The sequence below is a fragment of the Suncus etruscus genome, chromosome 15 (genome assembly GCF_024139225.1).
Source record: "Suncus etruscus isolate mSunEtr1 chromosome 15, mSunEtr1.pri.cur, whole genome shotgun sequence".
NCBI classification, from domain to species: domain Eukaryota; kingdom Metazoa; phylum Chordata; class Mammalia; order Eulipotyphla; family Soricidae; genus Suncus; species Suncus etruscus.
The window spans coordinates 92,499,481-92,515,511 of NC_064862.1; the positions used below are offsets into that span (position 1 = coordinate 92,499,481).

The 16,031-nt window shown below is 64.2% G+C and overlaps 3 protein-coding genes across 3 annotated transcripts; 1 reads left to right on the plus strand and 2 right to left on the minus strand.

The window, feature by feature from the left end:
- Positions 1 to 2,476: 2,476 nt before the first annotated feature.
- Positions 2,477 to 7,923, plus strand: NR2F6 (nuclear receptor subfamily 2 group F member 6). Its single transcript, XM_049787712.1, has 4 exons — positions 2,477 to 2,781; positions 5,183 to 5,277; positions 6,001 to 6,564; positions 7,225 to 7,923. The coding sequence occupies exons 1-4, from the start codon at positions 2,492 to 2,494 to the stop codon at positions 7,497 to 7,499; spliced, it is 1,224 nt and encodes a 407-aa protein (XP_049643669.1). The 5' UTR covers positions 2,477 to 2,491; the 3' UTR covers positions 7,500 to 7,923.
- Positions 7,924 to 8,850: 927 nt separating this feature from the next.
- On the minus strand, positions 8,851 to 10,993 carry OCEL1 (occludin/ELL domain containing 1). Its single transcript, XM_049788389.1, has 5 exons — positions 10,271 to 10,993; positions 10,002 to 10,177; positions 9,478 to 9,643; positions 9,282 to 9,335; positions 8,851 to 9,176 (listed from the first exon to the last, which is right to left on the minus strand). The coding sequence occupies exons 1-5, from the start codon at positions 10,991 to 10,993 to the stop codon at positions 9,054 to 9,056; spliced, it is 1,242 nt and encodes a 413-aa protein (XP_049644346.1). The 3' UTR covers positions 8,851 to 9,053.
- An 899-nt stretch (positions 10,994 to 11,892) lies between these two features.
- Positions 11,893 to 15,116, minus strand: USE1 (unconventional SNARE in the ER 1). The gene is made up of 8 exons (XM_049787759.1): positions 14,976 to 15,116; positions 14,711 to 14,760; positions 14,537 to 14,615; positions 14,033 to 14,200; positions 13,143 to 13,168; positions 12,845 to 13,022; positions 12,536 to 12,720; positions 11,893 to 12,473 (listed from the first exon to the last, which is right to left on the minus strand). The coding sequence occupies exons 1-7, from the start codon at positions 15,114 to 15,116 to the stop codon at positions 12,538 to 12,540; spliced, it is 825 nt and encodes a 274-aa protein (XP_049643716.1). The 3' UTR covers positions 11,893 to 12,473; positions 12,536 to 12,537.
- Positions 15,117 to 16,031: the final 915 nt, after the last annotated feature.

The window sequence follows — 16,031 nt, forward strand, 5'->3', positions numbered from 1 at the left end:
GTGTAGTATAGCCGATAAGGCACTTGCCTTGCATGCTGGAGACCTGGGTTGAATCCCTGGAACCCTATATGTTTCCCAGAGCACTGCCAGGAGTGATCCCTGAGCGAAGAGCCAGTAATAACCCCCAAAGTACTGCTGGGTGTGGTGTAAAAAAAAAAAAGGTAGGTAGTGGGGGACTGGTTTCTGGATTTGGGCTGTCTTTGAAGCAGGGAAACTGAGGCAGGCACAGACGCCCGTGAACATAGCAGACTCCTGGGCACTCGGAGGACCCAGCTCAGACACCCAGAGCCACCGGGTGCTCCGCAGGGGTTCGGGGCCTTAGGGCCCAGGTCACCTGCCAGGGTAGGCTCCGCTGGGGATGAACTGGGCCGGGTTCCCAGGCGCCACCAGCCAGGCAGGCCGTTCCCACGGCCCCCCCAGGCAGATGGTCCCAGCTTCTTTGTTCAGGGGCTGTGGCAGCCGCAAGGTCAAATGTCACCGCGGGGCCGCGGGCAGGGGTCATGGGGGCGGGGCTGCGCCCTGAGCTCCCCCTGGGCCGGCCCTGGGGGTGGGAGGGACTGGAAGGACTGGGGGGTGATGTTCTGGCCCAACTTGCCCCTGCAAGACGGGTCCAGATCCCAAATGTTCCTTCCACCCTAACACCCCGGGACGAAGGGCCTTGGCTGGACAGGACCCCGAGCTCCAGCCACCCTGCAGGGCCCCCGCCTCCCAGGGGCAACCAGGCCAGGCCAGGGCGCCCTTGGGTGTCATCTGAAGGCGCAGTGGAGCCTCCTGGTCAAGCCGGGGAGCCGGAGGCCAGAGTGTGCGGTGCCCGGGCCCGTCCCCGGGCCGATAAGGCCGGGCCAGCGACCCTGGGGACTCCCGGGTGAAAGGTCCCCGGGGATTTTCCAGCCGGTTAAAGGTTAACAGGCCGGAGTCACGGGCTCTGCGAGGCCAGCCCAGGCTTACAAAGGGTGTTTAATACATGCGGACCGGGGCTGGGGGCTGGGCGGCAGCTGCGAGGAGGACCCACCCGGCCAGGGCCTCCGCCACGGTCCAGCCGGCCTCGCGCCCTGCCCTCTCTGCAAAGAAGAGAAAAAAGGGGGAAAAAGGAAATTAAAGGGGGGAGGGCGGGGAGGAGGCGGCGGCGCGGGGGAGGGGCGGCGGCCTTTGGCGCGGCCTCCAGCCGGCCTGGCGCGGCGCGCGGCGCCCCTCACCCCAGAGTGGGCCCCTGACCTCGCGCGCACCCCCTCTGCGGCCCGGCCCGCCCAGACGCCCCCAGCCCCGGCCCCGGGGGCGGTGGGGAGGAAAGAAGCCGGAGTCCCGGGGGTGGGTGGCCGCGTTCTGGACCCCGAAGCACGAGTGCGCGCGTGTGTGCGCGCGTGTGCCATGCGCAGGGGCGTGCCCCCCGCGGCCAGGGCCCCCGGATCGCCCTGCGGGGACTGCGGGCCGGCGGGGGCGGTGCGCACCGTGCGCGCGAGCGTGCGCCCGGAGAGCGGCCCGGGGAGGCCGGGGCGAGGCGCGGGCATGCCGGGCGGGGCGCGGGCGGCCGGGCCGGCCGGGCGGGGGTCCGGGCCGCGGCCGGCGGGGCCGGGGGCCGGGCCGGGCGGGGGCGCGGGGCTCGGGGCGGGTCCGGCCGGGCTCCCCGCGTCGTCGGCCCTCCCCGCGCTCCGCCCCCGGCCCGGCCCGGCCGGGGCGCGCGGCCACCCGATGCCCTTATAAGGGCGGCCGTCGCCCGGGCAACCAGCGCCCGCCCCCAGCCCGCGGCGCGCGCCCCGGCCCCTGCCCCCGCGCCCGCCCCGCCGGGGGACGTCGCGGCCGTGTCAAACCGGCCGCAGCGCGAGGCCGGCGGCGGGCGCGGCGCGGAGAGGCGCGGAGAGCGAGGCCAGGCCAGCGGGCGCGGGGCCGGGGCCGGGGCGCAAGGCCCAGCAGGCCGGGCGGCGGGCGCGGGCGGGCGCGGCGGCCGGGGGTCCCCGCAACTCGCGGCCAAACTTTTGCCCCCGCCCGGCCCTCGCGAGGCGCGCGCATGGGGCCCCGCTAAGTTGGCGCCGGCGGCGGTGGCCGGGCCGGGTGGCCGGGGCGGCCGGGCCGGGCGGACGCCGCCTCCTCCCGCTCCTCCCGCTCCGCTCCTCCTCCGCTTCCTCCCCGGGCCGGGCCATGGCCCGCGCGCTCCCGCCGGGGCCCCGGGGCCTCGGGGTGCCCGCGCCCTGCGCCCCCGGCCCGCGCGTCTGAGCAGACGCGCGCCCACCCCGGCCCCGGCCCCGGCGCGCGCGTGGGAAAGTTGGCCCCGAACCGGCCCGACCGGTTCCGCCCCGGCCCGGCCGCAGGAAGTGGCTGCAAAAGTTTGTTTTTCTGGCATTTGATTTGATTTTTCCTAGAAACATATTTTTCCCCCTTTTTTGGAGCGGGGAGGGTGTTCCGGGACCGGATGCTGCCGCGCGCCCCGTAGGGTTCCCACCCGCCCACCCGCCCACAGGGGTGCCCGGCCCCGTCGCCCGCCCCGGGCAGGGCTATGGCCATGGTGACCGGCGGCTGGGGCGGCCCCGGAGCAGGAGGCGGCGGCGGCGCCAACGGCGTGGACAAGGCGGGCGGCTACCCGCGCGCGGCCGAGGACGACTCGGCCTCTCCATCGGGCGCCGCCAGCGACGCGGAGCCCGGGGACGAGGAGCGGCCCGGGCTGCAGGTGGACTGTGTGGTGTGCGGGGACAAGTCGAGCGGCAAGCACTACGGCGTCTTCACCTGCGAGGGCTGCAAGAGCTTCTTCAAGCGCAGCATCCGCCGGAACCTCAGCTACACCTGCCGGTGGGTGAGCGCCCCACGCCCGGCCCAGCCCGGCCCGGTCACCTTGGGCCGAGCTGCTGACCTTTCTTTGCGCCCAGGCCGCGTATACAGTTGGCGCCGCATGTATGCGCGTCGGGCCCGGCAGGTGGTCCAGTCCCTGCAGGCCGGTGCCTCGGAGGCGCCTGGTGGCGCCTCCCCCGACAGGGCTAAGCTGTCAGGGGTAGGACCCGAGCCCCGCTCGCCTCTCCTTTTCTCCCTCCATCTCCGCCCTCGGCTCAGCCGCCCACCCTCTGGGGCCCCGGTCTGGAATCGAACGTGGTGGACCTTGGCGCTGGCCCTGGCCGGCGCCATTGTCTGCGGCCTCGCGGATCGATCCGGCGCGCCCCGGGGTCAGATGATCACTTCCAAAGTCGCCGGTCGGGCCACCCATGGCGCAGACCACAGCTGCCCGCCTGTTGTGCATGTCCAGGGAGGCGCCTCCGAACTGCCCCAGGCTTGAGGGGGTTGTCCCACAGAACCGCAGCTGGCCTGGGTCCCGTGCGCAAGCAAGGGTGGCTGTTGCTTCCCGCAGCCCCAGACTGGGGAGCTGCCAGAAACTGGGGGTGCGGGGTCCCCATGGGTCGGTCCCTGTGTATTTTGCAGACCGTTAGCTGTATGCTGCAGGCTGGATGAAGCCTGTCCCGGGCATGGGATTAGGGGTCCTCGGAGGTGGGTGTCCAGCCCCCAAGACTAGTTCTCTCTGTACTAGTGAGGTGTCACCCAACTTTGTGGATGCTGTACTTCCCAGTCACCGGGCTCAGACCTGCCTCCAGTGCTCTGGGCTGAGCAGGCAGTGAGAAGGAGGAGGAGGAGGAGGAGGAGGAGGAGGAATGGGGGTAGGTTAGGCTGGCTGCAGCAAGACCAGACTGGAACCCCTGGAGTTTGGCCCCTGGTGCGGGTCTGCCTCAGCCCTTCCTGCGCTAACTGGGCCACCAGACTTTGGCCTGGATTCCTGCTGCAGAGGGAGGGGGCCAGTCCTGGGAAGCTAGTGGGGGAGGGCTCAGTCAGGGTGGGGGTCTTGGGGCATCCTGGAGCTGAATAGGGGGTCAAGAGGGACGGTGATAGCGTTGGCAACCGGAGGGCACACCGTGCTGTGAAGGTCCCCTCTGGACCCAGCTACCCTCAGGGGGACCCCAAATGCAGCCTTGGTTAGGGTTAGGGTTAGTGGCCCGGTGTCCAAGGAAGTGACAGATCAGGGTCCTAGAGGGCAGCCTTGAAATTTGTAAGGCCCCAGCAGGGATGTGGGTAAGGAACTCCCAAAAGCAGTCAGGGGAAGCTGGGGCAATTAGAAGCAAGGCCTGGTGTCCTATGTGGGTCCCCACAACCCCATGTATGCTGGAACTGGGGCACTCCAGGAGTGACGGGGTTACTCTGCTCTGAGGGGTAGGGAGAGGGGAGAGGGGAAAGAGGACCCCCCTACCCCCCCCCCCCCCGCTCTGATCCTCTGCCCCGTGCACCCGCCCGCTCCAGCTGCCCGCTTTGTTCTGGTTCTGCCTGAGCACCCTCAGCTCCTGGGGCCTCCTCCGGGCCAGGCACTGTGACCCTGGCAGGGCGTGTCCTCCCTGACCCAGTATCCAGGGAACATGGCCCCAGGCACAGGGTAGAGAGGGCTGCATCCCAGCGAGATGAAACTCATACTTGGGGACCTGGCCATTCTGGGGGCCCTAAAACCGCCACAGCGGGGAATCAGGAGGCAGTGGTGGGAGGCACTGAGGAGGTTCTGGGGCTGGGTTTTATGCATTGGGACTGACGGGTGGGCGCCCTCACCGCAGGCCACACGAGACCCCGGGACTGAGGCTGAGGGAGCACAGGAGACTTTGCTCATTCGTTCATTCACTTATTCCTTGTTTATTGATTTATTCATTCATTCATACATTTGTTCAATCACTCATTCACCCTGGTGGGGTTCTGGCCCGAAAAGGGGGTGACCCTCCATTCTGCACCCCACAGAGTCTGGGCTCAGGCCCACCTGGTCCCCAAACCTTCCATCAACTCTCCTAAAATCTCTCCCTTGCTTCCTGTTCCTCTGACACTGCCCAGGGGACCCAGGCCCCATCCAGCTCCTGCCTGCCGGGCCCCCTCAGGCATCATCCCTCACTCATGTATCCACTCAGATATTTTTTGGTTTTCTCACCCAACATGCCGGGAATCAAACCCTGGGCTCCCCTCCAAGAGACATTCGCTGCAGCTCTGGAAACCTCCTCCCAGTGCCCGGAGCAGAATTGCCGGGCCTGTGCCCACTGATACCCCCCTCACCCTTCAAAGCCCACCAGCAATGTCCCTCGGAGTTGCTTCCTGGACCTGGCTGGGGGAGGGCTAGGTGGCTTTGGGTGGCGGCACTTGGTGGTGGCCCTGACCTGCCCTGTGTGACCTGTGCCCGCAGATCCAACCGAGACTGCCAGATTGACCAGCACCACCGGAACCAGTGCCAGTACTGCCGGCTCAAGAAGTGCTTCCGGGTTGGCATGCGGAAGGAGGGTGCGTGGTCAGAGCCCCCTCTCCAGTCCAGGCTGGTTTGGGGCCACTGGGTAGGGCCCTGGCTGGCCCCTCCTTGACCTCTGGGCACTGTGCCCGGCCCTGTGGGAGGCCTCGCTTTGGTTGGCCTTGGGCAGGGCAGGGCAGAGGCCGCTGTGGGCACTGACCTGGCCACTGGGCCCTGCGAGATGGTCCAGTCCAGCCCTGCCCTGCCCTGCCCTGCGTGCCGGTGATGAGTGAGGTCCCTTCCCATCCACTGCAGGGTGCGGGTGAGGCCTGGCCTTTGACCCAGAGCCTGGGCTGGTCCTGCCCTTCCCCTAGGGGCCTCCTGGGCCTCTCCTCAGGGAGTACCTTTCCCAGCAGCTCCAGACAGACCACGCCTCAGGGAAGCCCTCCAGATTGCCCCCAGTACTTCCTCCTCCTAGCCCTTCCCAGTCAGCACACAGTGCTCCCGAGAGCCTTGGCTTTAGCCTGTTGACCTTGGTTGGGTGGGGGTGTCTGTCTGTCCTTCAGTGCAACCATTTCCTGCCCTCCTGCCACTGACCTCCAGCCTCAGATCCTTAACACTCTAGTCAACCTTTGCCTCCGTTTCCCTACGGCGGGATGGTCTTTGGATCCCCAGGGAGAGTGTGAGCGACTGAGTGTGGCTGTGTTCCCTGACTATGTCCTCCTGACTCTTGACCCCTGACCCTGACCTTGTCCCTGTCCTCCTTGCCTCCCCCGCAGCCGTGCAGCGAGGCCGCATCCCGCACTCCCTGCCTGGCACGGGGGCCGGGTCCTCGGGCAGCCCCCCGGGCTCGGCGCTGGCCGTGGTAGCGGGGTCGGGCGATCTGTTCCCGGGCCAGCCGGTGTCGGAGCTGATCGCGCAGCTGCTGCGGGCCGAGCCCTACCCAGCGGCGGCCGGGCGCTTCGGGGCGGGCAGCGGTGCGGGCCCCGTGCTGGGCATCGACAACGTGTGCGAGCTGGCGGCCCGGCTGCTCTTCAGCACCGTCGAGTGGGCACGGCACGCGCCCTTCTTCCCCGACCTGCCGCCCGCTGACCAGGTGGCCCTGCTGCGGCTCAGCTGGAGCGAGCTCTTCGTGCTCAACGCCGCGCAGGCCGCGCTGCCCCTGCACACCGCGCCCCTGCTGGCCGCCGCTGGCCTCCACGCCGCGCCCATGGCCGCCGAGCGTGCCGTGGCCTTCATGGACCAGGTGCGCGCCTTCCAGGAGCAGGTGGACAAGCTGGGCCGCCTGCAGGTCGACTCGGCCGAGTACGGCTGCCTCAAGGCCATCGCGCTCTTCACGCCTGGTGAGGACCCCGAGCCCCCACACCCAGGGCACCGGCCTTGCTGCCCGTCCTCTGGCCCCCGCCCCGGCACGCCCCTCGCCCCTGGCCTTCGGTCTCTCCAGTTCTGTCCCTGACCCTGACCTTTGGCCCCTCGAGTCTGGTCCTTTGGGCCCCTTTCCCCCGCCTCTGCCACCCACCCCTGGTCCTGTCCATCCCCCAGGCCTCGGCCCTTTACCCCTTCTAGTCCTCGGCACCACCCACCTCCCTGTCCCTCTACCCCTGACCTTGGCCCCCCCAAGCCAGCTTTGTCCATCCCCACACACCAGTCCTCCCAAAGCCTCTTTCCCAGGAGTCCCAGTTCAGGGTAGCTGGTATAAGCCACGCCCAGGAGTGGCCATAACCCTACACCATAAATAGGCGGGGTTGGCACAAACCATGCCCAGGGGCGGGGCATAAACCCTACATACATATACCTCCCTTGGGTCTGATTGGTGCAGAACACACCCAGGGGTGGAGCTACATGACTACGCCCCTTCACTCTGACAAGTGACAAGTGCATCCTCCATCCTTGGTACCATGGAGGGGGCCTGCCTTAACCTGATGCCTCTAGCCGTATGGGGGTGAGGAAAGGGGTCGCCTCCCCGCCTGACCGGCCCGGCCTCCTTTACCCTGTCGCCGCAGACGCCTGCGGCCTCTCGGACCCCGCGCACGTGGAGAGCCTGCAGGAGAAGGCGCAGGTGGCACTCACCGAGTACGTGCGCGCCCAGTACCCTTCGCAGCCGCAGCGCTTCGGCCGCCTGCTGCTGCGCCTGCCCGCCCTGCGCGCCGTGCCCGCCTCGCTCATCTCGCAGCTCTTCTTCATGCGCCTGGTGGGCAAGACGCCCATCGAGACGCTCATCCGGGACATGCTGCTGTCCGGCAGCACCTTCAACTGGCCCTACGGCTCGGGCCAGTGACTGGGCACAGGGGGGCCGGCGGGGACCGGCCTGTGCCCCCCACCTCCCCGTGCAACGCCGACTCGACGCCTCTTTTTTAAGGACTGTGAAATGTTTTGTCTTCTCTGTTCTTTTTTTTTTTTTTTGTCTTGTTTTGTTCTGTTCCTCGATGATCATGAAACCAAAAAGAGACTGATTTTCCTCCACGCCTCTCCCGAGCCCCTGGCAATGTTGAGGGACCAGGAACTGAGCTAGGGTCCAGCCAGCCCGGGGCCACCTCTGCCCCTCAGTAGCCCCCCAGTGGCGGGGTGGCACCCCGGCATGGCGAGCACAGTCCCGGCCTGGAGCAAGGGGCAGCTGGCTGGGACTCCCCGACCGTCTTCCCCAGGAACACTACACGCCGAGCGAATCAAGGCCACAATAAAGACATTTTCGATCTGCCCGACTTCCCGCTCCATCTCTGGTAGGCTCCAGTCACAGGGGTATCCAATCCCAGCCCTACGCACCCGGCTGGCTCACTTGCATCCAGCACCCACAGGATAAATCTTTGGGATTGGTTCTCTGACAGGTGCTGGGCTCCTGCATCCCATTTCCTTGGCCATGGGTTGGCTGGGTAGGGGAGGATGGTGGCTCTGAAGCATCTAATGACACGGTGGGGGTCAGGCTCTCAGGGCATGTGCATTTTCTGGAGTTTGGAGCTCTGGGCTAGCTTCCCATCTGCTGTCCCTGTCAGAGCGGGGTCTAATCACTACACCCTGGAGCTGTCTCCGAGCTTGTTCTGGGAAGCTTGGCCCACACTTGCACCCTCTGCACCCCAGTACTGCTGGCCTAATCAGTGCACTTCTTGTCCAGGGCCCCTTCACAGGAGGTTGTGACCGCTGGGCTGGACAGCTCCAGGGTTTGTGGGTGGGTTCAGGGTGCAGTCACAGCCCCAAGAGGGGTTCCCCTAGACAGTCCTAGCACTACATAGGTGTCCCAGTGCCCACAGACTGGCTCACACTACCCCTCACTGTGCTTGTGTGGGTACCAGCAAATAAAGATGAGTCCATTGAGCACGGATAAGGAATCCCAATGCCTTTGGCAGTGCTCGCCTTTTAGCTAGGGTGGCACCATGCCTCCCAGAGCTCATGGGCTGAGCTCACCCCCTGCAGGGCACTGGGTTGCACAGTACAGAAATTCTCTGAGCACTGCCCAGCACACTTGGAGGCCACCAAGCAAGGCGAGCGAGTGCCAGCTGCTTGGCCTATGATCGGGAAGGGCTCCTGAAGCTCTGGGCAGAGAGGGTGCCCCCGCATCCTTCCTGAAAACCTCAGTTTACCACTGGAAAATGGGAGACCAGTGTATTGCATTGGTGGTGACTTAGAGTGATAAATCATTATATTCAATAGTCATTTAATGTTTGTTCCACTGACTGCAGTGGAACCTGAGAGAGATGGTGGGCAGAGGAACCCTGGGGTGGGAGGGAGCTTCAGAGGAACTGCTGAAGACTTCCTGGAGGAGGGGCCAAAGGGTTGAAAGGCCTTTGCAGACAGTTCCAGGTGGGGGGTTGCTGCCCGTTGGCCAGCTGTAGGATGCTCAGAAGAACACAGAGTCCTCACTATGGTCCTGCTCGTCAAACTTCCGGATCTGCATCTTGAGGTGCCTCAGTTTCCCCTTCAGGTAGCGGCAGCGTGCCTGCTTGTCCAGGAAGCTGGGGTCCTGGGTGGGCAAGAGCCCGGGGTCACGACAGCTACTTTGTCCTGTCCGCGTCTGTTTCCTCACGGGTGGCAGGAGCACCAGCCATTTCTCCTCCCTCCCACTTACCATCCGCTTCTTTTCCAGGTCCCTCCTGAGGCGGGCAGAGACCTGTGCCTCCTTCTGCAGGGGGGAAATGGGGAGGCTCAGGCCTGGGTGTTCAGGGTGAAATGGAACCCCGGGCTGTGCAGCCGGGCCTGAATGCAGGACCTGGGCCAACATGGGCGCTGAGGTCTGCCGTCAGGGGTCTGCTCCCGCCGCTGACCTGGCTTCGGGGCGCTGGCAGTGAGCTCAGCAAGGCCTCCAGCTGCTGCAGCTTCGCCTGCGCCTGGCCCACTTCCTGTTGAAGCTCCAAGAACTCGGGGTACTGGTCACGGAAGACGGCAGCATAGCGGCTCCTCGCCCTGGTGCTGCTCACAGGAGGATACTTCCTGCAGGGTGGCATGTGGGTGAAGTCCTCCCCCCCCGAGTCCTGTTAATTTGCCTTTTTATTTTAATTTTGGGGCCACACCTGGCAGTGCTCAGGGGTTACTCCTGCAGGACCAATAGGATGCCAGGGATCCAGCTAGGCTCAGCCACGTGCAAGGCAAATGCTCTTGCTCCGGTACTCCGGGCCCCAGTCCTGCTAACATGCTTCTCTTGGCTCCCGTTGTGCTGGGCCACCTCCTGCGCTCCCCTTTAACCTGGCAAACTCCTATTCAGCTGTTCCACCCCAGTCAGTCTTGGTGCCCCTTCCCTACATATCCTGCAGTGCTCAGGACTGCCGCGGTCAGGTCCGGAGACACTCACAGCTCGTAGTCGGGCACCGGGGGAGGCTTAAGGGCCGGTTTCTTCGGGGCGCCGTCTCGGGGCATGGTGGTGTGCAGGGAGGGCAGCTCGTCCTCGAACACGATCCTCTTGGGCCTGGCCTTGCGGGCGTGGGCTTGAGGCTGGCATCGGGGGCGGCGGGCGGTGCTGAGCACCAGCTGCAGGGGCAGCGGGAAGCGGCGGTGACCGGGGGGTCAGACTCGAGGATTAGGGTTTGGGGGACCTGCGGCCGCCCAAGCTTGCCCACTCACCGGGGGCCCGGGGTCAGGCGGGCGGCTGTGCGGGTGTCCCCGGGGCCGCTCCCGGGGTGACATCGGGCCCGGGGCGGCGGGGCGGGGCGGGCAGCCCCGGGCCGGCGGGCGGGCGGTGCGGGCAGCGTCGAGGCCCGCGCGTGGCGGGTGAGGGCGGCGAGCGGCCTGCGGACACGAAGAGGCGGAGCCTGCGGGGGCGCGCCCGCCCCTCCTGCGCACGGGCGCTCGTGATTGGCCCGCAGTGCGCACGGACGATCGTGATTGGCCCGTGCGCGGACGTTTGCGATTGGCCCGCGGAGCCCACCCCGCCCACAGGAGACAGAACCCGGAAGAGGCCCATGCAAATGAGCTGGGGGACGACACGGGCGGAGTCCCGAGGCGTTCCACCACAGTCTCGCCGCTGCACCGCTCCCGGGGGTGTTTCGGGCCCCAGCGGTCCCCCCGGATCTCGGTCCGGGCCGCGCGCTGGCGGCACCCTCCGCTCCCACTCGGCTTACCTGGCCCAGCGTCCGCGGTGCCGCGCCTGGGCGTCGGCAGGAACTGCAGTGGACACGACCCTGCAGGAGCTCGCGCCGCAGCCGGGTTGGGCTTGCGGGGGCGTGGCCAGAGTGGGCCGGATAGGGGCGGGGCCTGGCCACCGCGAGAAGAAAAGGAAACAGGGGAAGGGGCGCGGCCAGCCGCAGCCGGGCACTGATTGGAAACAGGGTCGAGGGGCGTGGCCATCCGCAGCCGGGCACTGATTGGCGGAGCTCGACTATGGCAGGTTCCGATTGGCCGTGGGCTTAGAGGCGGGCCCAGGGTTAAGGGGCGGGGCCTGTCGTGTGAGCCAGGCGACGGCGGGGCCAGTTCTGGGTACCAGGGAGTTCATGTCTCTGACTTTTGGGACTTTTCCCCCAGGACACCTGGGGATCTGGCGGCACTCGCCTTCCTCAGTTTACTCAGAAGCTGCGTTTCGGCCGTCTTTGGGGGCCATGCCTTGCAGTCTCTCTGGACTGCGATGCTGCGCTTGACCCAGCGCGCGTCCTGCCTGCAAGGTCCTCCTGCACGCTCCCGGCCTTGCTTGCTTCTCCCGGGAACCCCCTCTCAGGCCCCGTAGCAATTGCAGCTTTCTCCGGGGAGGGAGGGCCACGGTCAGCGATGCTCAGGGGTGGCTGATGCAGTGCTGGGGATGGAGCCTGGGTTGGCTGCATGCGAGGCATGTACTCTGGTTCCAGCAATTTTATTTATCTTTGGGTCTCACCCGGCGGTGGTCAGGGGTCAATCCTGGCACGCTCGGGGACCATATGGAATGTCGGGATTCGAACCGGGACCGGTCCTGTTGTTGGCCGCGTGCAAGGCAAACGCCTTACCACTGTGCTATCGCTCCGACCCCTTTATTTTTTTGGTTTCTGGGTCACAGCCGGCAGCGCTCAGGGGCTACTCCTGGCTGGCTCTATGTTCAGTGCTCAGAGTTGGTTGACTCCTGGCTCTGCACTCAGGAAGTTCCCCTGGTGGTGTTCAAGGGAACCCTTTGGGATGTGGAGGATCGAATCCAGGTCGACCACGTGCAAGGCAAGCACCCTACCTCGGTACTGTCTTTCTGAATGAAATAATACCCAAAGGAAAGAATAATGATTTGTAGCCACTAGAAGGCAGCAGAGAACGCTGGGTGGGAGCACCCAACTTCCTCCCTGGTATCTCACAGCCCCAGAGCTGGAAGTAGCCCTTAAGCAACACCAGGTGTGCCTCCCCACAGCTACATCTACCGAGCAATGTTCCTTTGGTGGTGCCTACCATAACCCCCGAGGGCATCTGGGCTTTGGCACTGCCCACACCCGCCACCACCTCTGATCCCTGGTCCCAGAATCTGTAGCAGGGGACAGCACACCCCGAATCTGTTCCTGGGAATCCTAGATTACCTTCAGGGTCCAGCACAGTTCTTGGACTTCAGCGGCTTTCCGGCACCCCAAATTCCTTGCGGCTGCTGTGTAGGGGTGGTGGGATGGGCCTGTCCCTTAACAATCATCTACTGCAACCCAGAATACGCCTTCACCCGCTGATGCCACTCCTCCAGGCTGACCTGCAGGCTTCACCCTGATCCCAGAGGGATGAAGGACGATCTTGCCCAGCTCTGACTTGCCTGCCGGGAAGTTTGGGGGTGGATTTCTGGGTGGGGGTGTTGGCGACCGCTGACCTGTGATCGGGCAGGGTGGAACTGGGGTGCCTTTATTTGAGCTTGTGTTGGCGACTGCTGACCTGTGAGCAGGCAGGGTGGAACTAGGGTGCCTTTATTTGAGCTTGGGCATGATGCGAATGAAGAGGATCATGCTGATGAAGATGAAGCAGACGATGACAAGCATGGCCCAGAGCAGCCAGTTGACGGACTTCTGCGCGTGCTGCTCCAGCCGCTCAGACTCCGACTTCAACTTCTCCAGGTTCTGGTCGGCCATCTTCAGCGAGTGGGTCAGCGTCTGGCATGAGGCATGGGGTGGGGTGGGGTGGTCAAGGAGAGGGGCCCCTTATCACACTCCTGTGCATCCCACTAGGCCCCAGCCCCTCAAACAGCGGCAGCAGAATCCCTTGGAGTGCCCATACCTGGTTGTCCATCTTGATGACGTTTTGGGCCGCCAGCGTGTTGGTCTTGAGGCTCCGTGCCAGGCCCAGCATCTCTTCGGCCAGCTTCTCTTGCAGGTGCTGCTGGCGCTGAAGCACAATGTCGAGCTCGGCGGCTGACTGAGGCTTCTCGTTCCCCGAACTGGGCCCCGAAATGCCACTGACAACATACCAGGGAGCACAGGCGGGGAGAGGAAGAGACTAGTGTGTCCCAAAGTCCCCAGGAGGGACGGCCCACCCCCAGGAGGGGTCCCCCCATGCACGACACGCAGACACTCACCTTCTCTTCCTCACACCTGGCTGGGGCTCTAGGGAGAAGGTGGGAAGGGGGTGCCCTTGAGCTTTGGCTGCCCCCACCCCTGCTGTACCCAGCAGTCTGGCTCCTGCAGCCCAGCTCTCTCCCCCTTCAGCAGGGTTAATCCCTACATGTGCCCCTTTTTGCCCCCACCTTGGCCTCATGAGCTAAGGACTAGGCCCCATTTCCCTAGTGGGCACCTCTTCTCTCCTGTGCCAAATGTGCCCTGATAGGGCCCTCTTGTGAGCAGGCTAGACCAGCGTGGTTGAAGGGTTCCAGGTGCCTGGGGTACTCACCGTCTGCAGACTCCTGGGGGAGAAAGAAAGTGGTGTCACACATCTGTCACCCATTCCTGTCCCCAGTCATCGACCCGAAAAAGTCCTGTGACTTCTGGGCATTCATGCTGAGCCTCAAAAGGAGGCAACTGCCTGGCAGTACTGAGGAAAACTGTCTTCTACCCTTGTTCTGGGCGATCCCAGGTAGTTAGGAGGCATTTTTTTTTCCGAGGGGCCACACCTGGCGGCGTTCAGGAGTTACTCCTGGATCTGTGCTCAGAAATTATTCCTGGTAGGCTTGGGGGACCTATGGGAGGCGGGGGATCGAACCTGGGTTGGCTGCGTGCAAGGCAAATGCTTTCCCCATTGTGGCATCACTTGGGCCCAGTAGGAGCCATTTTTATTGATGTTTTGTGTCAAACTTATTCGTCTAGCAAAACCTGCTGACCGTGCTCCTCAGTTGGGAACTCTTGTCTGACTGCCCAGGGCTGAAGGCCCAGGAGTCCGTCCTGCCCCCAAACATCCTCTGGGCCCCTTGGTCTGACTGTATTTGCTGCTCCTGCCCTCCCGCTGGTGCCCAATCCTGCCCGCCCCGGACACAGGTGAAGCCGCTACCGTGCCCAGAAGCTCTCCGCGCATCTCGCCCGTGTAGCGAGCCCGAGACTGCAGGTGCACGGTCTTGGTGGCTGGCACCCGCTCCCGTGCTGTGGTGGGCACACGGCCTGGGGCGAGGAACTGGTTGGCGAGAGCTTTCTCGGAGGAGGATGCCTGTGGGGGCGAGTGACAATGGTTAGAGACGGGAACCTTCTTTTTTTTTTTTTTTTCTGATTTTAGGTCACACCCTGCAGTGCTCAGGGGTTCCTCCTGGCTCCATCAGAAATCGCTCCTGGCAGGCTCGAAGGACCATATGGGCTGCTGGGATTCGAACCACCGTCCTTCTGCATGCAAGGCAAACGCCTTACCTCCATGCTGTCTGTCTGGCCCCAGGCGGGCACCTTCTTAGAGAAGGCAAGAAGTACATGTAGCCCAGAGGAATCATCATGAATGCATGCACTTTATGCAGGGGCCCTGCCATGGGCTGCCAGGGACCTCCCCGCTGCTCACCAGCTTCTCAGCCTGCAGCATCCCCTTGAGGAAATCCACTTTGCGGGAATATTCACTGAGCACCTCGGAGGCGGGTTTGCTGCAGGCAGAGAGGAGACATCGAGGGACTTAGCAGGGCTCCCCTGGCAGGGCTTGGAGCGCTGGTCCTACCGGGCTCCCGTGCCCCGTGCTCACCTGGCCTGGGACTTGAGGGCTTGCAGCATGTCCTCCAAGGCACCAACATACTAGGAGGGAAAGGAGGGGTCAGCTTGGGCCTGCGACAAGGGGCGTGCCCCGAGTGTGGGCGTGACCTAGAGCGAGGGGCGTGGTCTGTCACTAAAGGGGCGTGTCCAGGGACGAGCCTGTCTCGTATAGACGTCGCAGCCGCTAAGCAGGGCCAACCGGGTCCAGGGCTCCCCCTCAGAACTGCGCGGCTCGCCCCGACGTGGGGTCGCCTCACCTTTTCCAGGCGCCATTCGTCGGGGTCCCGCTTCTCCGACGCCATCGCCTCGCAGCGGCATAGCAACCGCACTAGGTTCAGCTCCAGTCTGGACGCGGCCATGACCGCCCGGCTGTAGCCAGCGTTTTCCGCCGGCGCCATCTTTGGAAAGGGCGGAAGTACCCTCCGGGGCGCATGCGCTGCTGTCTCTCCCCCCCCCCTTATTCGGTTTGGGCGGAAATAGACTTCGCTGGCGCGGCCATCTTTACTCCGGGCGGAATCGCTTGATTTTTCACCGTTAATTTTTGTTTGCTTGTTTTTTGTTTTTTGGCTTGTTTTATTTTCAACACAGCCGGCGGTGGTCTGGCTCAGGAATCACTCCTGACGGTGCTCTGGGACCCTCTGGCATGCCAGGGACCCAATCCAGGTCGACGGTGGGCAACTCCAGCAAGCACCTTTCCCCCTGCACTATCTGTCGGGCCCCTAATTATTTTTCTTTTCCCGCTTTTTTACTCCTGGCAGCATCGCTTGCTTTTCTTTTTAAAATAAAGTTTGTGGGGCCAGAGAGGTAGCACAGCGGCAAGGCGTTTGCCTTGCACACAGCCGATCCAGGACGGACGGTGGTTCGAATCCCAACATCCTATATGGTCCCCGGAGCCTGCCAGGAGTGATTTCTGAGTGCAGAGCCAAGAGTAATACCTGAGCACCTCCGGGTATGAGCCAAAAACCAAACAAAAATAAAGTTTGTTTTAATGAAGCAAAAGTCTTGATTTGGACTACACCCAGAGGTGCTGGGGCCCTAGAGATGGCATGGAAGTAGGGCGTTTGCCTTGCATGCAGGAAGACAGTGGTTCGAATCCCAGCATCCCATAGGGTCCCCTGAGCCTGCCAGGAGTGATTTCTGAGAGTGGACTCAGGAGGAACCCCTGAGTGCTGCTGGGTGTGACCCAAAACCAAAAACACCCAGTAGTTACTCCTGGCTCTGCACTGAAGGATCAATACTCCTGGCAGTGGGGAATACCTGGCATTGAACCTGGGCCGACCGCTTGCTTGGCAAGCGCCCTGCCTGAGGTACTA